Genomic DNA, 23961 nt, shown 5'->3' on the forward strand with positions numbered 1-23961 from the left:
TTTATAATGCAGAGCCGTAAAAATAAAAAATCATATTTTTTCACAAAAATGATCTTTTCGCCCCCATTTTTTTATTTCCCCAAGGGTAAGAGAAGAAATTAGACCACAAAAGTTGTTGTGCAATTTGTCCTGAGTACGACGATACCCCATATGTGGGGGTAAACCACTGTTTGGGCGCATAGCAGAGCTCGGAAGGGAAGGAGCGCTATTTTACTTTTCAATGCAAAATTGACTGGAATTAAGATGGGATGCCATGTTGCGTTTGGAGAGCCCTTGATGTGCCTAAACATTAAAAACCCCCACAAGTGACACCATTTTGGAAAGTAGACCCCCTAAGGAACTTATCTAGATGGATGTGTTTTGAGAGCTTTGAACCCCCAAGTGTTTCACTACAGTTTATAACGCAGAGCCGTGAAAATAAAAAATCTTTTTTTTCCCACAAAACTTATTTTTTGGCCCCCAGTTTTGTATTTTCCCAAGGGTAGCAGGAGAAATTGGACCCCAAAAGATGATGTCCAATTTGTCCTGAATACGCTGATACCCCATATGTGGGGGGGAACCACTGTTTGGGCGCATGACAGAGCTTGGAAGGGAAGGAGCGCCATTTGGAATGCAGACTTAAATGGATTGGTCTGCAGACGTCACGTTGCATTTGCAGAGCCCCTGATGTACCCAAACAGTACAAACCCCCCACAAGTGACCCCATATTGGAAACTAGACCCCCCAAGGAACGTATCTAGATGTGTTGTGAGAACTTTGAACCCCCAAGTGTTTCACTACAGTTTACAACGCAGAGCCGTGAAAATAAAAAATCTTTTTTTTCCCACAAAACTTATTTTTTGGCCCCCAGTTTTGTATTTTCCCAAGGGTAGCAGGAGAAATTGGACCCCAAAAGATGATGTCCAATTTGTCCTGAGTATGCTGATACCCCATATGTTGGGGTAAACCCCTGTTTGGGCACACGGGAGAGCTCTGAAGGGAAGGAGCACTGTTTTCCTTTTTCAACGCAGAATTGGCTGGAATTCAGATCGGATGCCATGTCCCGTTTGGAGAGCCCCTGATGTGCCTAAACAATGGAAACCCCCCAATTATAACTGAAACCCTAATCCAAACACACCCCTTACTCTAATCCCAACAGTAACCCTAACCACTCCTCTAACCCAGACACACCCAACCCTATTCCCAACCGTAAATGTAATCCAAACCCTAACCCTATCTTTAGCCCCAACCCCAACCCTAGCCCCAACCCTAGCCCCAACCCTAGCCCCAACCCTAGCCCCAACCCTAGCCCCAACACTAGCCCCAACACTAGCCCTAACACTAGCCCTAACACTAGCCCCAACCCTAGCCCCAACCCCAACCCTAACCCTAATGGGAAAATGGAAGTAAATACATTTTTTAATTTTTTTATTTTTCCCTAACTAAGGGGGTGATGAAGGGGGGGGTTTGATTTACTTTTATAGCGGGTTTTTTAGCGGATTTTTATGATTGGCAGCCGTCACACACTGAAAGACGCTTTTCATTGCAAAAAATATTTTTTGCGTTACCACATTTTGAGAGCTATAATTTTTCCATATTTTGGTCCACAGAGTCATGTGAGGTCTTGTTTTTTGCGGGACGAGTTGACGTTTTTATTGTTAACATTTTCGGACACGTGACATTTTTTGATCGCTTTTTATTCCGATTTTTGTGAGGCAGAGTGATCAAAAACCAGCTATTCATGAATTTCTTTTGGGGGAGGCGTTTATACCGTTCCGCGTTTGGTAAAATTGATAAAGCAGCTTTATTCGTCGGGTCAGTACGATTACAGCGATATCTCATTTATATCATTTTTTTTATGTTTTGGCGCTTTTATACGATAAAAACTATTTTATAGAAAAAATAATTATTTTGGTATCGCTTTATTCTCAGGACTATAACTTTTTTATTTTTTTGCTGATGATGCTGTATGGCGGCTCGTTTTTTGCGGGACAAGATGACGTTTTCAGCGGTACCATGGTTATTTATATCAGTCTTTTTGATCGCGTGTTATTTCACTTTTTGTTTGGCGGTATGGTAATAAAGCGTTGTTTTTTGCCTCGTTTTTTTTTTTTTTTTCTTACGGTGTTTACTGAAGGGGTTAACTAGTGGGGCAGTTTTATAGGTTGGGTCGTTACGGACGCGGCGATACTAAATATGTGTACTTTTATTGTTTTTTTTTTTATTTATTTAGCTAAAGAAATGTATTTATGGGAATAATAAATATTTATTTTTTTTATTTATTTAGGATTTTTTTTTTTTTTTTTTTTTTTTTTTTTTTTTTTACACACGTGGAGAATTTTTTTTAACTTTTTTACTTTGTCCCGGGGGGGACATCACAGATCGTTGATCTGACAGTGTGCACAGCACTCTGTCAGATCTGCGATCTGCTGTGCAGGGCTGCAGGCTTACCAGCGCCTGCTCTGAGCAGGCACTCGGTAAGCCACCTCCCTCCCTGCAGGACCCGGATGCCGCGGCCATCTTGGATCCGGGACCTGCGGCGAGGAGGGAGGTAGGAGACCCTCGGAGCAACGCGATCACATCGTGTTGCTCCGGGGGTCTCAGGGAAGCCCGCAGGGAGCCCCCTCCCTGCGCGATGCTTCCCTATACCGCCGGTACACCGCGATCATGTTTGATCGCGGTGTGCCGGGGGTTAATGTGCCGGGGGCGGTCCGTGACCGCTCCTGGCACATAGTGCCGGATGTCAGCTGCGATATGCAGCTGACACTCGGCCACACTCCCCCCGTGAGCGCGGCCGATCGCGTATGATGTACTATCCCGTCGGTGGTCATACGGGCCCACCCTACCTCGACGGGATAGTACGTCAGATGTCAGAAAGGGGTTAAGGTCATGCCACAGCATCTCAATTGGATTAAGGTCAGGACTTTGACTGGGACAGTCCAAAGTCTCAATTTTGTTGTAATGTAATTCAATGTGGCTTTCCAGAAGAGACTTGCCTATTGGAAATGCTGTGCGCAAAAAAAAAAAAGCTTTTGTGAAGCATCAGATTTTTCTGGATACATTGCCTTTTAACACAAACTATATTTGGTCTTGTAAATTGTATTCCCTGCTGATGCATAAAAACGCTTGGCAAATGGATTGCATACAAATGGCATACAGATGAAAAAGTCAGCATGAAAAATCTCCGCATGCACAATTCTCCTCTGCATTTTTGATGATCCTTGCCTATTTATGTGTATGAGAGTGCAGATATATTGATTCTCATACAGATCAACCTTTTATAGCATCTGATATTTATGGCTGCATTTAACATAGAAAACTGTATTTGGTCGTGTAAATGTTACACGCTGCTAATGTATAAACTGGACGACAACACATGTTATACACTCGTGGGTACTTGGCTTTACAGAGGATTCACATACAATGGATTTTTCCAAAAATTTCTCTAACTCTCCCATTCATGAAGGAACGTGCAGAAATCCATGTGTTTGCTTCAAAACAACATCTTAATGATTAGACGTTTTCAGATTTACAAACTTCTGCAACAAAGTCTTCTGTATGTAAATCCACTGTTTTAAGAAGCCTTCCCACAAACTTTTTTTTATTCAATAAATGTACAGTATGTGTACATGGAAGTACTGTAGTGTAAGTGTAATAATACACTCCCCTATCGCCGCCTTCTCCGGTGTCCAGCGCCGTTCTGCTCCTCTTCTCAGTGACATCACCGCTCTGCGAGACCCGGAAGTAAATTTTACAGTGTAAGCCTATGGAGCGTCAGAATAAGGCCTCATAGGCGTTCATTGTAAAATCGACTTCTGGTTCATGCAGAGCATATAGAGCGAGCCGGCTAGTCACAATTGTGGTGACGTCACTCAGAAGCGGAGAAGAACGGCGCTGGACACCGGAGAAAGCAGCGATAGGTGAGTGCATTAACTCACACTACAGTACATGCACATACACACATTTACTGAATATAAAGGTAGTGCGAGGGCTTTTTAGTCTAAACCACCATGGTATAAAATACCTACAAGAAATAATAAGATTAGAAACAATCAAGTTCATCAGCTCAGCAATTCACAGGTAATGACTAGTTGGGTGCGGTGCACGGACAAGACTGCGGGCCGGTTCCCAAGTAACAGACGAAGTGAAGGTGGGAAGTAAATTACGAGGCCCCTTTTTGCGCTTGAAATGCGTAGGTCAAGTGTTAAATTGTATTTTATATTTCCTTCTAGAGCGACATATCGAGATATGACGTAAAATGAGTGAATGAATGAGCGTCCTGAAATCTCATTCACACATTGCTTATTTTTTCCTTGCAGATTTGAAGCATATTCATGTCTGCAGCTTGTCACTTCTTACAGCGTTTTTGCAACATTTTTTACCCATTCTAATGATTAATGCTTAAAAATAGTATCAAAAACGCCAGTTTTTTTATACAGCGTTTTTCCTGCGAATACATATTTTTGGCGTATAAATGTCTGCAGGGCCGCGCTTAGTAACCCGATATTTACCCTGGTTACCATTGTAAAAGTAAAAAAAAAACAGTACATACTCACCCTCTGATGTCTGTCACGTCCTCCGGCGTCCGCGCTGCTGCTCAGAGCTTCCTGCACTGAGTATGTCAGTGCCGGCCGTAAAGCAAAGCACAGCGGTGACGTCACCGCTGTGCTTTAGGGCTGGTGCTTACACAGTGCAGGGAAGCTGAAGGCGAGGGACGCGACAGACACGGCAATGTAAGTATGTAGTGTTTGTTTTTTTATTTACACTGGTAACCAGGGTAAACATCGGGTTACTAAGTGCGGCCCTGCGCTTAGTAACCCGATGTTTACCCTGGTTACCCGGGGACTTCGGCATCGTTGGTCGCTGGAGAGCTGTCTGTGTGACAGCTCTCCAGCGACCACACAACGACGAAACAGCGACGCTGCAGCGATCGGCATCGTTGTCTATATCGCTGCAGCGTCGCTTAATGTGACGGTACCTTAAGTGACACATCACTGGAATCAGGGTCTTTCTCTACCTCATGCTGCTCAGATTGCAAAAACCTGCTGACAGATTCCCTGTGTGTGTGTGTGTGTGTGTGTGTGTGTGTGTGTGTGTGACCTAATGAGAGTGAAGCAGCAAAGCGGGGTTATAACACCTGAAAAATTGGATTGCACAATGGATCTGTGCAGAATGTCCATCTTCTGGCCATGTAGCATTTACTGGAGCTTGTTAAAAATGTTTCCTTTTATATACAGTCATGGCAATTTCCACTTGCAGTGGCTACAGGAATGCATGGAAGGCCAGAGACCTGCAAAAATGGCTGTTTAATGAATTGTTTTAAAGTTAACACTTTGTATTGGTACATCTATATACATACTGTGTATGTATAAATATATGTGTGTGTGTATGTGTGTGTATATGTATATATATATATATATATATATATATATATATATATAATATATATATAATATATATATTAATCAGCGATATTGGCACGGGATTTAAATACCGCGTCGGTCATTGGTCGTGCCCGGCCGGGCGCGACCAATTAGCGATATTGGCGCGGAATTTAATCCCCACTCACAGCGCAACGTACATACATACATCTAATATATATGAGGCATCGTGATTACTTGCTAATCCCGCCCCTGCACAGTAGCTCCGCCACCACATCGCCAAACATAATCCCGCCCCCACCCCATTACCACACACAATCCCACCCCCACCACATTACCACACATAATCTCGCCCCCCCACCACATTACCACACACAATCCCGCCCCCACCACATTACCACACACAATCCCGCCCCCACCACATTACCACACACAATCCCGCCCCCACCACATCACCACACATAATCCCGCCCCCACCACATCACTACACATAATCCCGCCCCCACCACATCACCACACATAATCCCGCCCCCACCACATCACCACACACAATCCCGCCCACATCACCACACATAATCCCGCCCCCACCACATCACCACACATAATCCCGCCCCCCCACCACATCACCACACATAATCCCGCCCCCACCACATTACCACACACAATCCTGCCCCCACATTACCACACACAATCCCGCCCCCCACCACATCACCACACATAATCCCGCCCCAACACATCACCACACATAATCCCGCCCCCCACCACATTGCCACACACAATCCTGCCCCCACATTACCACACATAATCCCGCCCCCACCACATAACACAATCCCGCCCCACCACATCGCCACACACAATCCCGCCCCTCCACCACATTGCCACACATAATTCCGCCCCTCCACCACATCGCCACACATAACCCCGCCCCTCCACCACATTACCACACATAATCCCGCCCCCCAACACATTACCACACATAATCCCACCCCCCAACACATTACCACACATAATCCCACCCCCCAACACATTACCACACATAATCCTGCCCTCCACATTACCACACGAGGCTCCGTCCCCACACATTACCACACGAGGCTCCGTCCCCACACATTACCACACGAGGCTCCGTCCCCACACATTACCACACGAGGCTCCGTCCCCACACATTACCACACGAGGCTCCGTCCCCACACATTACCACACGAGGCTCCGTCCCCACACATTACCACACGAGGCTCCGTCCCCACACATTACCACACGAGGCTCCGTCCCCACACATTACCACACGAGGCTCCGTCCCCACACATTACCACACGAGGCTCCGTCCCCACACATTACCACACGAGGCTCCGTCCTCACACATCACCACACGAGGCTCTGTCCCCACACATTACCACACGAGGCTCCGTCCCCACACATCACCACACGAGGCTCCGTCCTCACACATCACCACACGAGGCTCTGTCCCCACACATTACCACACGAGGCTCTGTCCCCACACATTACCACACGAGGCTCCGTCCCCACACATTACCACACGAGGCTCCGTCCCCACACATTACCACACGAGGCTCCGTCCCCACACATTACCACACGAGGCTCCGTCCCCACACATTACCACACGAGGCTCCGTCCCCACACATTACCACACGAGGCTCCATCCCCACACATTACCACACGAGGCTCCGTCCCCACACATTACCACACGAGGCTCCGTCCCCACACATTACCACACGAGGCTCCGTCCCCACACATTACCACACGAGGCTCCGTCCCCACACATTACCACACGAGGCTCCGTCCCCACACATTACCACACGAGGCTCCGTCCCCACATATTACCCAGCAGCGTTAATTAGATAGCAATGAGCGTGCCGAGCGTTAGCTGGCTGGAAACAGCTAGTACATAAATATACATATTCTAGAATACCCAATGCGTTAGAATCGGCCCACCATCTACTTCTATATAATTATGTTATTAGTCTGAGGAAGATGAATAAACACCAGAGGTGTTCTGTCCGGCTCTAGCTGTCTGCACATCTGATTGTGGTAACTTTGTAATAAATCTGAGCCCAATCTGCTTTGTCTGCTGCCTTCACCCCTCCTGATGTAGTGCTTGTACTTCGGCCTTTCAGCGCAGTCAGGTAAGAGTCCGCTCTGTGCCAGGTATTACAATGTAGCATTACATATTGACGCCGCATATTGTAAAGGTTATTTCCAGCTACATTTATGCCACTTCCCAAAATATATCTGCTGCTTTACAGAATTAAATAATTAAAATCCCAGTATAGGGAAGCTCCTGCCATGTGTGCTTTCTACTTTGTCCTCCTGACTTTGCATGTTCTATAGCACAATGTAGCGCCCTGCAGAAGAGACACTTTATTTGTTGTGTTGGATCCAATAATCCACAGTCATTAGTATAATTGACTAGTGAACCTTGCCGGCATTCATGAAATCTGCCAATTAGCATTTATCTCGATTGGTCTAGTTTTACATTTTGAACAGGGCTACTGTAACGTCATAGAGGATTAATCCGATTTTTATAATGGAAAATCTCTCATTTCCACCACCCACTCTCCTTGTGATGATTAATGCCTTCCATTTCGGCAAATGCCCGATGATCAGCTATTTATGGGCAGGCTTTCTATTCCAAACTCATCGTCAAAAATATACGAAAGAACGCTAACTGTTCAGACTGTATTGGATGAGATTCGGTGCTTGCAAAAAAAAATGACCATGTTCTCCTCCCCTTACACACCGACACACACACAGACACTGCTCAAAACACTATAAGGGATACTTAAACAACGCATTGTAGCTCCAAGTCTATCACACTTCTGTGAAATCAACCTGTTCAGTTATGAACCAACACCGATTTGTGTATCAATTTCTCCTGCTGTCGTGCAAATGGAACAGACAACGGGTAGAAATGATAGGCAATTAGCAAAGACAACCCCTATAAAGGAGTGGTTCTGCAGGGGGGACCACAGACCATTTCTCTGCTCTCATCCTTTTTAGCTGTTGTTTTGGTCACTTTTGCATTTTGTCATTGCTCTCACCCCTAGAGGTACTGTACAGTAGCATAAGGCAGCGTTTACAACCCACAGAAGTTGCTCAGGTCGTACACCTCATCTAGGATTACACATCAATGCGAGCTGCGGCAAGAAGGATAGCTGTGTCTGTCAGTACAGTGTCCAGAGCATGGAGCAGATACCAGGAGACCAGCCAGTACACCAGGAGACGTGGAGGGGACCGTAAGATGGCAACAACCCAGCAGCAGGACTGCTACCTCCTCCGTTGTTCAAGGAGGAACAGGAGGAGCACTGCCAGGGCCCTGCAAAATGACCTCCAGCAGGCCACAAATGTGCATGTGTCTGCACAGATGGTCAGATACTGACTCCATGAGGGCCCAACATCCACAAGTGGATGTTGTGCTTACCGCCCAACACCATGCAGGGCGATTGGCATTTTGCCAGAGAACACCATGATTGGCAGATTTGATATTGGCACCCTGTACTCTTCATGGATGAGAGCAGGTTCACACTGAGCACATGTGACAGAGTCTGGAGACGCCGTGGAGAATGTTCTGCTGCCTGCAACATCCTCCAGTTTAGTAGTGGGTCAGTAATGATGTGGGGATGGCATTTCTTTGGAGGGCCGCACAGCCCTCCATGTGTTAACAAGAGGTAGCCTGACTGCCATTAGGGTCTGAGATTAGATCCTCAGACCCATTGTGAAACCATATGCTGATGCACTGGGCCCTGGGTTCCTTTTAATGGATGACAATGCTAGACTTCATGTGGCTGAAGTGTCAGCAGTTCCTGCATTATGAAGGCATTGAAGCTATGGACTGGCCTGACCGTTCCACAGACCAATCGAGCACATCTGGGACATCATGTCTCCTTCCATCCACCAATGCCTCGTTGCACCACTGACTGTCCAGGAGTTGACTGATGCTTTAATCCAGGTCTGGGAAGAGATCCCTTTGTAAGAAGCATTTCAAGGTCCTGGAGTGGCCTAGCCAGTCTCCAAACCTCAACCCAATAGAAAATCTTTGGAAGGAACAGAACCACAATGTTGCCCAGTGACAGCCCTGAAACCTGAAAGATCTGGATAAGATCTGTATGTAGGAGTGGGCCAAAATCCCTGCTGCACTGTGTGCAAACTTCGTCAAGAACTACAGGAAACATCTGACCTCTGTAATTGCAACCAAAGGTTTATGTACCAAATATTATGTTCTGCTTTTCTATTGTATCAAACACTTATTTCATGCAATAAAATGCAAATTAAATATGTAAAAGTCATACAGAATTTTTGGGATTTTTTTAACATTCTGTCTGATCATACATGTAAAGCCACTGTTATAAGCTAGGGTAAAGGGGTGATTGCATACACTAAGATTACATGTTGTAAAACGTGCACCATTGCAGGTGTACATCAACCGGCGAGTCCAGCACTGAGATCAATTCCTGATAAAGTCCTTGATTTATTTGTTGTTAACGTAAAATTCCATTACATGGAACGTGTTCAGCTGGTCTGGTTTTCCGAGAGTTTAAGTCATTGTAAATTGCAGTTTTTATGCTTTAGCAATCTAGTTGGGAGCAGGTTTAGTGCCGGCCGACAGAGATGGGGACCCCTAAGACAAGCGCGAAGCAGATAAATCTCTTCTGTCTTCTTTCAGTTCCCACTGTAAACCTGGAAATTGTGATCTCTGAGAGACCACAGGTATGAAAAAACAGGGGCAGACCCATCACTGCCATCATCTGTTCTCGAAAGGAGTATATTTTGATAGCAGCGCAGCCAAAAACAGGTAAATAAGGGATGGAATAAACAGGGGCTTGGAAACCACTTTCATGTAATTCTTACAGAAATTAAGACAAATCACCTAATAAAGTGTTTTGGTAAGTTTCATTACTTTTCAGGCAGGACAACTTTTATTAATAAAAATGTAATTGAGAGTTTCTCTGTAGTTAATTTTATGCATCTTTTGACCGTCCAGAATCAGAAATGCCTGTAGCCGTGAACAGGTTTCCACTATACCCTGCTCCTCTTTCTGGTGCAGATTTATAGTGAACTAGCTGTACTACCCGGCTTCGCCCGGGTTAATGACTGCTGTTAGCAAAATAGAATGTGATAACACAAATTTATTCTGCACACAAAAACCGCAAAACAAATAGATAGAAATGTAATTATTAAAAGGCAAAAATTAAGCTAATAGAAGAATTTCACAACATATATTAGCTTTGTTATACTGAGAATGTCTTTGTTGCCTATATTAACCAATCAGAGCTCAGATTAATTAACTGTAGCAAAATAGAAGCTGAGCTGTGATTGGTTGCTATTGGCAGCCTGATAAATCCCCAGCCAACAGTAAGCCCACCCCCTGGCAGTATATATTAGCTCACACATACACATAATAGACAGGTCATGTGACTGACAGCTGCCGGATTCCTATATGGTACATTTGTTGCTCTTGTAGTTTGTCTGCTTATTAATCAGATTTTTATTTTTGAAGGATAATACCAGACTTGTGTGTGTTTTAGGGCGAGTTTCATGTGTCAAGTTGTGTGTGTTGAGTTGCGTGTGGCGACATGCGTGTAGCGACTTTTGTGAGATGAGTTTTGTGTGGTGACATGCGTGTAGCAACATTTTGTGTGTCGAGTTGCATGTGACAGGTTAGTGTAGCAAGTTGTGTGCAGCAAGATTTGTGCATGGCGAGTTTTGCGCGTGGCGAGTTTTATGTGTGGTGCGTTTTGAGTATGTGCAAGTTTTGTGTGAGGCAACTTTTGCATGTGGTGCAACTTTTGTACATGTGGCAATTTTTCTGTGTGTGCAAGTTTTGCATGAGGTGAGTTTTCCATGAGGTGAGTTTTGCACGTGTGGCGAGTTTTCCATGAGGTGAGTTTTGCATGTGGCGAGCTTTGCATGTGACGAATTTTGCACATGGCGAGTTTTGAGTGGTGACTTTTGTGTTTAGACTTTTATGTGGCGAGGTTGGTGTATGTGTGGTGAAATGTGTGCTGAGGGTCGTATATGTGTTCAAGCACGTGGTAGTGTGTGGCGCATTTTGTGTTTGGGTTCATATCCCCGTGTGTGGTGAGTACCCCATGTCAGGGCCCCACCTTAGCAACTGTACGGTATATACTCTTTGGCGCCATCGCTCTCATTCTTTAAGTCCCCATTGTTCACATCTGGCAGCTATCAATTTGCCTCCAACACTTTTCCCTTCACTTTTTCCCCATTATGTAGATAGGGGCAAAATTGTTTGGTGAATTGGAACGCGCGGGGTTAAAATTTCACCTCACAACATAGCCTATGACGCTCTCGGGGTCCAGACTTGTGACTGTGCAAAATTTTGTGGCTGTAGCTGCGACGGTGCAGATGCCAATCCCGGACATACACACATACATACACACATTCAGCTTTATATATTAGATTAAGTGGACTGTGGTTGGCTCCGGCTCTTGTAATTTTCACCCGTTTTTTTTTTCCCCCTAATCTAGAGGTAGTGTATAAACGATAAGTCACAGAATGTTCCAGATTTCTTGTGTAAAAGCCAGAATTAATGAATTCCCCTGAGTAAAGTATTAAAGGGAACTTGTCAGATTGAATCCCAGTGTTAATTGTTCCTGTGATGTTATGGAGCAGGATGAGCTCGGCTGCTTCGTCTTTAGCTGTGTAATCAGGTGATTCTGTGTAACTTGTGATTTATGTAATGTAAACCTCTGCTTATTACGTGGTCCCGCTGGGATTGCCGGCCTTCCTGTGTAAGTGTGTACAGAGACGGCTGTCGATCATGGAGTAGGACCGTCTACTTGTTTCCAGGTTGAATATCGGACAATAGATTACAACTTGCACAGAATCTTTTCCTACAAAACGATATATTGAGCTGCCCCTCCTGCCGGCGGTACTGTCCCATGGTAACTCTTGTGCATCATTTCATCATCTTGCCATACCTAGTACATGACGAGAAGTTCTCCACCGTACAGGGAACAACCACCCATCTCATAATAATAAATACCTAAAGTAAGCGTTTGTAGATGGTAAATGCAGTGTGTAATATCCAGAGCCATTCTGGAAAAGTCAGGCCATCCTTTTTGTAGATTTGAGCAGCGATGTTTTCGTGTTTCTGTAGATCCACCATGAATGATGCATGTAATAGTCAGAAATGTTTATTTCATTAGCTCCTGCTGGCAGGGAATTATACAGGATGGATCATTTGTGTGTGTAACCTTTCTGAACACTTAGAATAAAGCTCACGCACATATTCTGTCTTTGTTGTGTGCCTTTCAGATAAGAAACAGAAATGTCATCTGACGCCACCTCCCCTGTTACCAGCACATCCAGTGAGACGCCAGTGTCGCCCCAGTCTCCAGAGTCTCCAAAGACCCTTAATTTACCAGGCCCCCGACGAGTAAGAGATCGCTCTCCTTCTCCTATGAGACACCTCATACCTAGTCCACTCCCAACCAGACGTACAAGAACATTTTCTGCGTGAGTCTATTTATCTTCTTGTCTGTAGCAGGTTATCATTTTATATGGTTGCAGATTATTGATCTAGGTAAACAGCAAAGTGAATTTGGTTTTGTCCCAAAACATATTTAACATTAGTATTTAAAGGGAATCTGTCACCTGGTTTTTGCTACCCCATCTGAGAACAGCATAATATAGGGGCAGTGACCCTGTTCCCAGCTATGTGTCACTTACTGCGCTGCTCGCTTCAGGTTTGATAAATTCTGTTTTCTGAGCTGCAGGTCTAGCAGTTCTCTGAATCCTGAGCGCTGTGTAACCCCGCCCACATCACTGATTGGCAGTTTTCTGCCTATGCCCAGTAAACACATCTGCCAAACAGTAGTGGTGGTGGGGTTATATAGAGCTCAGGAATATGGAGAACTACATGGCAGCAGGGTGTCTGTCTCTAATTATGCTGTTTCAGATTAGGTGGCAAAAACCTGGTGACACTTTCCCTATAAAATAAAAAATATTAAATGTCAGTGTCATAAAAATAAACAGTATTAGCAGATAAAAAACAAGAATCTGCATTTCTCATCCTACACCAACAAGAGTAATCTCTATAAATTTCCTAGGCTTGATGTAACTTGACAATATAAAGGTGACATCAACCCCAATACTATTACCCCTCTTGACAACGCACCAAGCCATGTGGGAAGAGGGAGGCTAATTGTCAGATTTGGCCCATCTTATGGATGCACCATTTCTGTGGCAGCTTACAGCTGATATTTTTAGTCTAGCACGGGGCCAATATCCATGACATCTTCCTAGGCTATTAATATCAGCCCACAGCTGTCTGCCTACCCTTTGCTGGTTATTAATTATAGGGGGGACCCTACGTCATTTTTTGGGTGGTCCCCATTTTAATAACCAGTAAAGGGGTTTATTATACAGCTGTGAGCTGATATTAATAACCTGGGAAGCTCCATGTGTATTACCCCCTTCCCAGGCTATAAACATTTGCCCCCAGCTGTCTGCTTTACCTCTGCTGGTTAATAACATTTCAGGGGATCCCATGCTATTTTTTTTTCTGAAAATGTATTTAGTAATAAAATACATATACAGTAAGCTACACAAGCACTATACTAATTATATATGTCACTGACATCTTTATATCTATGTATTCTACGTATGTATCTATTCTTATTCTAATCTGTCTGGTCACACTGATTTTACTGTAAGTGGCAGATGAAATGTCGGCTTTTCAAGGACATGGCGTGTAAAAATAAGACTGCACTCGCATGGTCCATATGCTGTGTGATTTTTTTATTTTTTTTTTAATTATTGCACCTATCAACTTGCATTGGTGAGTTTCTTTCAGTGTCGGGTGTTTACCAATTGGGTTAATTATTTTTATATTTTGATAGATCTGACTTTTCTGAATGTGGCAGTACTGCATGTGTAGTTTTTTATTATCTTTATTTTTAATGGAGAAAAAGGGGTTCATTAGAACTTTTTATTTATTTTTAAATATGTTTTAAAACTTTTTATTTTCACTGTTCTTAATAGTCCCAACAGGGGACTTGAAGCTGCAATCAATGGATCGCTTTGCTATATACAGCAATGCCTCAGCATCGCTGCATAAAGCAGAAATCACAGTCTCCTTTGAAGCCCAATCACAGGCAGGGTTTCAGCTCTGTAATGACAAGCACGGGGGTCTTCTGCAGACACCTGTCTGTTATAGCAACCCATCGGAGTATCTGGATCACATCATGGGTGTGCCGATGGGCGCATGGAATGACGCGCCCTATGCCAGCGAGTATTAAGTGCCGCTGTCAGAGATTGACACTGGCATTTAAAAGGTTAACAAGCCGCGGCATCCGCGATTGTTAGAGGCAGGCCCTGGCTGTAACACGCACTCTGTGAGCCAGCCCCATACGCTGCTTCCGACTTGCATTAAAATACATGTACGATACATGTCGTGAAGGGGTTAAAAAGACGCCGGCGTCATTGCTGAAACAACCGTGAAAACACCAATGAATACACTTCATGAAAATCACCCACGGCATTTTTTGAAGTGTCTTTGCTTTGGAACCTGCAGCTGACGAGGGTGGACATAGCTCAGCACTTGCCAGGATCAACATTACATCATTACATCTGCCCGGTTAGAGTAGGGGGCCCTCCGCCATTTACTATGCTAGTCCACAGGCTCCTGCCGTAATAGGAATTTAATAAGATGTTCAATAAGACCATTATCATAATATAATTGCTGCTTTATGGTCATATTGCCTCCCTAAAAAAGTCATTGATGATCAAAATCTCTGAAATCCAAAATCCACAATCTTAGTAGAAATAATTGAATTGGTTTATGGCGACAAAAAACAAATGTATCGGTCTTAAAGTTAGGTTTGGAAAATGTTTTCCATTCTTCTATTCTGCTTTAAATACTGCTATTATTGCTATCATTTAATTTACCATAGAATGTATTGAAAAATAGCAACAACAAAAAAAAAAAAAAAAGAGCTACTTTGTCAGAAAACTGAAAAGGTTATGGCTCTTGTAAGTTCAGGATGACAAAGTAAAGGCAAAAACTGTCCACGAGGTCACAGGTTCCCTGACCTCATCCGCATGCTCTACTGGCTGCATCAATCTTCTGATGGACTTCCCATTTCTGCTGCTCATCAGTCGTGATCATGACTGCTGATTTTGCTGCCACTTTCCACTCCTCGTTTTGCTTTTGATTGACAAGACTAATATATCACCAGCACATGAGTTCCCATCTGTTTTCCTTGGCTGATCTGGTCTTCAGCGTTATCTTTTCGGAGTAAACGGTGGCTTGGTGGTCAGCACTGTTGTCCCTGAGGTCCTGACCCGAACAAGGACATAATCTGCATAAGGTTGTATGTTCTCCCCGTATTTCTGTGGGTTTCTTCCTCCATACTCCAAAAACAAACTTTTAGGAAATTAACATTGTGATCCCCAATAGGGACAGTTGCTGATGGCAGTGCCTCTATGGTGTGATGGAATATCTTGGCGCTATATAAGCAGGAGAAATAAATAACTCCAGTGTTTAAGAGCTTTTCTTTGAAGACCCAATGTCTCATAGCTCTTTTTTCTCAGCTTCTTGTAATGAACTGGCGATAGCTTGATATATGGAGGAGGATAGATCATTGACTGCACACTCAGAAAGAAAAGGTGCAGTGCTGCATTTGGTGAACATGCCCCTTGAACTACAGAAAAATATTGCTTTCTATTTATTGGGGGGGGTGGGCCGGGGTCACTGGGTATTGATGGGTCACTTCTGTGTCATTGGAGCACTAGGATCTTGTGGCTACCAAGCACCACAGATGACTGTAACCATGGCCGTGACACTATTTCCACCCATCTGGGAAAACATTTTGCTGCCTCAGGTATTAGGTTTGATTTTCGATATATTTAGCCCTCTGAATAAGAATGTCATTCGTTTTTTTGTAGCAGCTGTAGTTTTTGACATAATGTACAATTGCCCACATGTGAATTAGGGATTTTTTTTCTATATTCCTGGGTTCATCCCATCTCATTAACTAAAGGTGATGGGAGAAAAATAAGGGCCAAAACTGACCTAGCCACAGGCACCAATTCAGTGGTTCCCCAGCATCGGCTGTCAATCAGAAGCGGGGGACAGGACCCAATATGCACATGAGTAGGCGTAACGGTTTATTAAAGCCTCCTCATTTGCATATGAATGAAGTTCTTTTCACAGGCGCTGTAACAGGTGCAGTGCTTGTTATAGAGGCTACTTACCCTACAATGGTAGTGTGCACAATGTCTGCAACAAATACTTCACTTGTGCACATACCCCAAGTGTCCTCATGTACATTTCTCGCCATGCCCTCTCTGTTGGTGCACCTGAAGGTTGTGTCCTGAGACCTCTAATTTTCATCTATGCCTCTTGGCATGGTACAGCACATAACATGTCACTGCCTTCAGTACCAGATCTATCTGTGATACCAGTATGTCTATCGTATGTGTTCTGTATTTCTCCTTTCACTTTCTAAAACTCATCAGGAAAATAAAAGAAAATACTGTATCTTTCCATCATCTTGCACAACCCCACAGCTAACTGCTCCGCACTTTCCGGAGTGTGACCAATCTATTGCCTTTAGGGTAACCTGACACCTTCTCCAGCTTAAAAACATTACTCAAATCTACGACTTCAACTTTTAGGAAACAAGTTTAGGAAACGAGCCCTCTTCCTCTCCTTCCTGGACTACTGCAACACCCTTCTCTGTGGCCTCCCATATTACACTTTTGCTGTTGCAAATCCGTCTCAATTCTGCTGATTAATCCACTTTCCTTTTGTTACTCCAGTGCCTCTGATCATTGACAATTCTTGTTACCATGGCCCAGATAATTCAGTCCAAAAAGCTGATGACATGGCCGCCCATTACCTTCCCCCGCCATACTTGCCTACCTTAATTTCCTTATATCTCCTCACACAAGGTCTCTGGTCTTCACAAGATCTGTGCCCACTTCTTGTCTGCCCCTCACACAATAGTCTCCAATGTATCTCATGCTTCCCCAATAATCTGGAATGCTTTACCTGAAGCCCAACACTTCAGAAAAGCCAACAGCCAACTACATGTGCCGCGTGGGCAGCATCTACTCAGTACTTGTAAAGTCGTGCTCGTTTTACTTGTTTTCTACCCCGTGTTCTCTATCGATATATGTACCGTATGTTATGTATTGTCAAGCCACATGGAATAAAGGATAATTTACATTGCTGCCATTCTTCATTTCCCACAGAACTGTCCGAGCTTCTGAAGGACCATTGTACAAAGGAGTATGTAAATTCTTCTCCCGTTCCAAAGGACACGGCTTCATAATACCTGAAGATGGAGGGCCGGATATTTTTGTACACATTTCGGAGTAAGTGTGGTAACGTTCTGCTATATATAAATAAGGACATGGATCCTCTGAGCATTTGGTGTTGTGCTGGACGCCTTCATGGTTCTTCATTCAATGTGTAAGAGAGTCATGGGAAACTTTGATTTTAAGGCTCGTTCCAGTTATTGCATCACCCTTCATTACTGGCTGTGGGCTCTCTGACTTCTCTAAGATTGATAGCCCACTTTAATTCCTGTAGGGCCGGGGAGCCAGCCATTATAGTTGTCTAATGATGGATCCACATCAATTATTTATAAGGTCATAAACCTTCACTTGTTTTATTGGTAATTGTCAATGTTTGTAAAGGTTTATTTTTTCTTAATTCTTTAATGGTTTGTTTTATTCCATATATGAACAGGTCAGAATAGCAGGTGCAGGTTGTTATGGTGTAAACTGATCAGTGTATGTTTTAAAAAAAATTTTTTTTTTTTGTTTTTTTAGTGGCACAAGAAATGGATGAACTTTTAGGCCACGTTCACACTTTGCGGCCTGCTCTGCGGGTTAATCCCGCAGCGGAATTGATAAATCTGCAGGGCAAAACCGCTGCGGTTATCCCTGCAGATTTATCGCGGTTTGTTCCGCGGTTTCCGCTGCGGGATTACTCCTGTACTATTGATGCTGCATATGCAGCAATATGCAGCATCAATAGTAATGTAAAAAATAATAAAAATTGGTTATACTCACCCTCTGACGTCGCGATCTCCTCGGCGCTGCACGCGGCTGTACCGACAAGGACCTTCGTGACGTCACGGTCATGTGACCGCGGCGTCATCACGGTCATGTGACCGCGACGTCACCACAGGTCCTGCTCGCACAGCAAACCGAAGACCGGACGCCGCGGGCAGCGCTGAGAGGTGAGTATAGCATCATTTTTTATTTTAATTCTTTTTTTTACACCAAAATATGGTTCCCAGGGCCTGGAGGAGAGTCTCCTCTCCTCCACCCCGGGTACCATCTGCACATTATCCGCTTAACTTCCCGCAACGTGGGCACAGCCCCGTGCGGAAAGTGAGTCGATCAGTGCATTTCTATGGGTGCAGAATCGCTGCGATTCTGCACCAAGAAGTGACATGCTCCTTCTTTTTTTCCGCAGAAAAGCCGCGCGGCTTTTCCCGTGGAAATCCGCAGCGTGGGCACAGCGGGTTTTGTTTTCCATAGGGTAACATTGTAATGTACCCTGCATGGAAAACTGCTGCGGATCCGCAGTGTCAAATCCGCTGCGGATCCGCGGCAAAACCTGCAAAGTGTGAACATAGCCTTATTGTATCAGTTGTCAAGTCCTGTAGCATGTATGAATTTCACTTTGTATATATGGATCTACACTCACCGGCCACTTTATTAGGTACACCATGCTAGTAACGGGTTGGACCCCCTTTTGCCTTCAGAACTGCCTCAATTCTTCATGGCATAGATTCAACAAGGTGCTGGAAGCATTCCTCAGAGATTTTGGTCCATATTGACATGATGGCATCACACAGTTGCCGCAGATTTGTCGGCTGCACATCCCAAAGATGCTCCATACAAGGCAGGATGGATCCATGCTTTCATGTTGTTTACGCCAAATTCTGACCCTACCATCCGAATGTCGCAGCAGAAATCGAGACTCATCAGACCAAGCAACGTTTTTCCAATCTTCTACTGTCCAATTTCGATGAGCTTGTACAAATTGTAGCCTCAGTTTCCTGTTCTTAGCTGAAAGGAGTGGTACCCGGTGTGGTCTTCTGCTGCTGTAGCCCATCTGCCTCAAAGTTCGACGCACTGTGCGTTCAGAGATGCTCTTAGGCCTACCTTGGTTGTAACGGGTGGCGATTTGAGTCACTGTTGCCTTTCTATCAGCTCGAACCAGTCTGCCCATTCTCCTCTGACCTCTGGCATCAACAAGGCATTTCCGCCCACAGAACTGCCGCTCACTGGATTTTTTTTCTTTTTCGGACCATTCTCTGTAAACCCTAGAGATGGTTGTGCGTGAAAATCCCAGTAGATCAGCAGTTTCTGAAATACTCAGACCAGCCCTTCTGGCACCAACAACCATGCCACGTTCAAAGGCACTCAAATCACCTTTCTTCCCCATACTGATGCTCGGTTTGAACTGCAGGAGATTGTCTTGACCATGTCTACATGCCTAAATGCACTGAGTTGCCGCCATGTGATTGGCTGATTAGAAATTAAGTGTTAACAAGAAGTTGGACAGGTGTACCTAATAAAGTGGCCGGTGAGTGTATATTGGGCTAATTTTTGACTGAATTTTAGCATCCATACGGTAGCAAACCCTGCTTTTATGATACGTCCATATACTCAGTCTAAATGTACAAAAAAGACTGAGTGCTGAAGAGATCCTTGAGATTAAATTTTATTGAGATTAAAAAAGAAGAATGTCCAACAGGAGACGCTGGTAGTCAGAAGAAAAAACAATCTGTATATATCGACCAAATAACAAATGTATAGAAGTGTGGAAAAGGTATAGAAAAAATTCATGTAACGTGACCCCTCTTCCTCCTACACAAATCTATTATTAAAAAGAGATATCATATATAGACTCAACAAGGTACCTATAACCAGGACGCCAGGAAAAAGGTGGCAGCGAAATTCACGTTGGTGTGAGGGGACGCTAGTGGCAGCCATTCCCATTCCAGGGCTATAACATTATTCTATGTATACAGGTACCCAACCTTTATGACAGCACTATATATGAACATAAGAGGGGATGTTTGATTTAATATGGTGGAAACATCTCTCTCCTGTATAATTTATTTGGTCTCCCATGACAACACCATGACAGAGGGGATCCGCCCTTCCAAGGCCAGGAAACCTACAGACCTAAAAGGGCGGCACCTCTCCCACACATCAGTTGGTTTCCTGTCCTTGACGGGTGAACCTCTTCCAGACGTACCTGTGAAAGTAGAAGATTTGTCGGATTCCCAGGCCTGGCCGGTCAGTTCAGGCAGCGGGGGTACCCTGCCAGTGCGGGGTCCCTGGAAGTGCTACAGTATGTCCGGGGTGGACCGCACGGTAGTGAGCTGAGCTGGTGGATTGGTGTCCGGGGAGGAATACCAGCCCCAGATGGTCGGTGACAGAATACAGGTGAGTATGCCCCTGGAACTTGCCAGCAGTGTCTCTTGCGCGGCATGCTCTGGGGTGTCCCGTGGACCCCGATGACGTGCTGGCGTGTCCTAGTGATGCGTCCTGGGACTCCCAGTGATGTATCCGGGTCGGGCCCTTTTGACCCAGCCGGGGGGCGCCATGATGACTTCTCGAGGACGGGGTCCTGGTGAGGCGTCTGGGGCAGGCCCTGTTGACGCGGCCAAGGCGATCCGGTGTGGTGTCCGGAGCCGTTATCAGCTTCGGGGCTCAGTGGTCATGTCGGCATGGTGTGTGTGGCCAACGGTCACGTGTTCCATGCCTGCGAGGGGCGGGGCGCTCTGGGGACCGCGTCACATCCGGGGTGGCACAGCTTGTGGGCTCGGGGGGGAGGAGATCTCATAAATGGCGCCGAAGACCAGGTGACCTGCTGACCCGGATATCCGGGGGGTATCGGATGGGGGTGTGCCCAGCATTGTAACCCCTTCATGACCTTGGGATTTTCAGTTTTTCCGTGTTCGTTTTTCACTCCCCTCCTTTCCAGAGCCATAACTTTTTTTCCGTCAATTTGGCCATGTGAGGGCTTATTTTTTGTGGGATGAGTTGTACTTTTGAACAACATCATTGGTTTTAGCATGTCGTGTACTAGAAAACGGGAAAAAAAGTGCAGTGAAATTGCAAAAAAAGTGCAGTCCCACACTTGTTTTTTCGTTGGCTTTTTTGCTAGGTTCACTAAATGCTAAAACTGCCATTATGATTCTCCAGGTCAGTACGAGTTCATAGACACCTAACATGACTAGGTTATTTTTTACCTAAGTGGTGAAAAAAAATTCCAAAGTTTGCTAAAAAAAAAAAAAAAAAAAAAAAAAAATTTGCGCCATTTTCCGATACTCGTAGCGTTTCCATTTTTCATGATCTGCGGTCGGTTGAGGGCTTATTTTTTGCGTGCCGAGCTGACGTTTTTAAAGATAGCATTTTGGTGCAGATACGTCCTTTTGATCGCCCGTTATTGCATTTTAATGCAATGTCGCGGCGACCAAAAAAACGCAATTCTGGCGTTATGAATTTTTTTCTCACTACGCCGTTTAGCGATCAGGTTAATGCTTTTTTTTTTATTGATCGGGCGATTCTGAACGTGGCGATACCAAATATGTGTAGGTTTGATTTTTTTTTTATTGATTTATTTTGATTGGGGCGAAAGGGGGGCGATTTAAACTTTTTATATTTTTTTCACATTTTTTTTTACCTTTTTTTTTTTTTTACTTTTGCCTTGCTTCAATAGCCTCCATGGGAGGCTAGAAGCAGGCACAGCGCGATCGCCTCTGCTACATAGCAGCGATCTGCTGTTCGCTGCTATGTAGCAGAAAATCAGGTGTGCTGTGAGCGCCGACCACATAGAGGTTTCAAGGACCTCTTTTTCTAAGATGTCTTATTTTATTACATATTCCTCTTTACTAATGTAAGAAGTGTCTCTGTGTAAAATTTGGGGGCTCTAGCTATTAAATTAAAGGGTTAAATCCCGGAAAAAACTGGCGTGGGCTCCCGCGCAATTTTCTCCACCAGAGTGGGAAAGCCAGTGACTGAGGGCTGATATTAATAGCCTAGAGAGGGACCATGGTTATAGGACCCCCCCACCCCGGCTAAAAATATCTGCCCCCCAGCCACCCCAGAAAAGGCACATCTGTAAGATGCGCCTATTCAGGCACTTAGCCTCTCTCTTCCCACTCCAGTGTAGTGGTGGGATATGGGGTAATGAAGGGTTAATGTCACCTTGCTATTGTAAGGTGACATTAAGCCAGGTTAATAATGGAGAGGTGTCAATTATGACACCTATTAATTATTAATCCAATAGTACGAAATGGTTAATAAAACACACACATTATTAAAAAGTATTTTAATGAAATAAAGACACATGGTGTTTTAATATTTTATTATACTCTTAATCCACCTGAAGACCCTTGTCATCTGAAACAAAGTTAAAAAAAACAAACAACAATATTCCATACCTTCCGTCGTTCAGTCTTGTCCCACGCTGTAAATCCATCTGAAGGGGTTAAATCATTTTACACCCAGGAGCTCTGCTAATGCAGCTGTGCTCCTGTCTGTAAAACTTGGTGAATGAATGGAATGCAGGGGAATGTACTGTAGTTACCTCGAGTCGTGGTGATGCGCCCTCTGCTGGATAAACTCATATGAACTCGAGCCTGGGAACTTTTCAGAATATTTTCTCACACTCGAGTTCATCCAGCAGAGGGCGCATCACCACGACTCGAGGTAACATATATATATATATAAACATTCTTATAAACATATATACAATTTGAGCCGATGGATCCATGATATGTCCATTTTGCAAGCCTGCGAGAAAAAAACACCATACGGATGACACACGGATAAATTTGTGTGTAAAAATCGCATCCTCGCATTCACTAAGAAACAGTGTTTTGGGACAATTACTGCGTATTACGGCCGTAAAAAACTGACCGTATTTCCATACGCTGAGTGTGACGCCGGCCTAAGAAGTCACGCCTAGAGCCCTTAACCCCTTCACGACCTTTGACGCATACGCTGCGTCATGAAAGTCGGTGCCAATGCGACCTATGACGCAGCGTATGCGTCATGGAATGATCGCGTCCCTGCAGATCGGGTGAAAGGGTTAACTCCGATTTTACCCGATCTGCAGAGACAGGGGGAGTGGTGCTTCAGCCCAGGGGGGGTGGCTTCACCCCCCCCCCCCCCCGTGGCTACGATCGCTCTGATTGGCTGTTGAAAGTGAAACTGCCAATCAGAGCGATTTGTAATATTTCACCTAAAAAACTGGTGAAATATTACAATCCAGCCATGGCCGATGCTGCAATATCATCGGCCATGGCTGGAAATACTCAAGTGCCCCCCCCCCCACACCCACCGATCGCCCCCCCAGTCCTCCGTTATGGGGGCCGGTCCCCTCCGTCCGCCTGCCGGCTCCCCCGTCCTCCTGTCCGCTCCCTCCTTGCTCAGATCCCCCCCCCCCCCTGTGCTCCGATCACCCCCCCTGTGCTCCGATCCACCCCCCCACCACCCCTTCATACTTACCGATCCTCCCGGTGTCCGGCCGTCTCCTCGCTGGGCGCCGCCATCTTGGAAAATGGCGGGCGCATGCTCA

The 23961-nt window shown here is 44.9% G+C and overlaps 1 protein-coding gene across 3 annotated transcripts in view; it reads left to right on the forward strand.

Annotated features, from left to right (window-relative positions):
• The window catches only part of CARHSP1 (calcium regulated heat stable protein 1), a 111425-nt gene that overhangs the window by 36437 nt on the left and 51027 nt on the right, over window positions 1-23961 (forward strand). For 2 of the 3 annotated variants that reach the window (XM_077275233.1, XM_077275235.1), the window contains exons 2-3: window positions 12654-12854; window positions 17598-17720. In XM_077275233.1, the coding sequence (XP_077131348.1) occupies window positions 12667-12854; window positions 17598-17720 (311 nt within the window). In that variant the 5' untranslated portion in view covers window positions 12654-12666. Of the gene's footprint in view, window positions 1-10041; window positions 10171-12653; window positions 12855-17597; window positions 17721-23961 lie in introns of all 3 variants that reach the window. The other variant, XM_077275234.1, reaches the window with a different exon arrangement.

The sequence above is a fragment of the Ranitomeya variabilis genome, chromosome 7 (genome assembly GCF_051348905.1).
Source record: "Ranitomeya variabilis isolate aRanVar5 chromosome 7, aRanVar5.hap1, whole genome shotgun sequence".
NCBI classification, from domain to species: Eukaryota; Metazoa; Chordata; class Amphibia; order Anura; family Dendrobatidae; genus Ranitomeya; species Ranitomeya variabilis.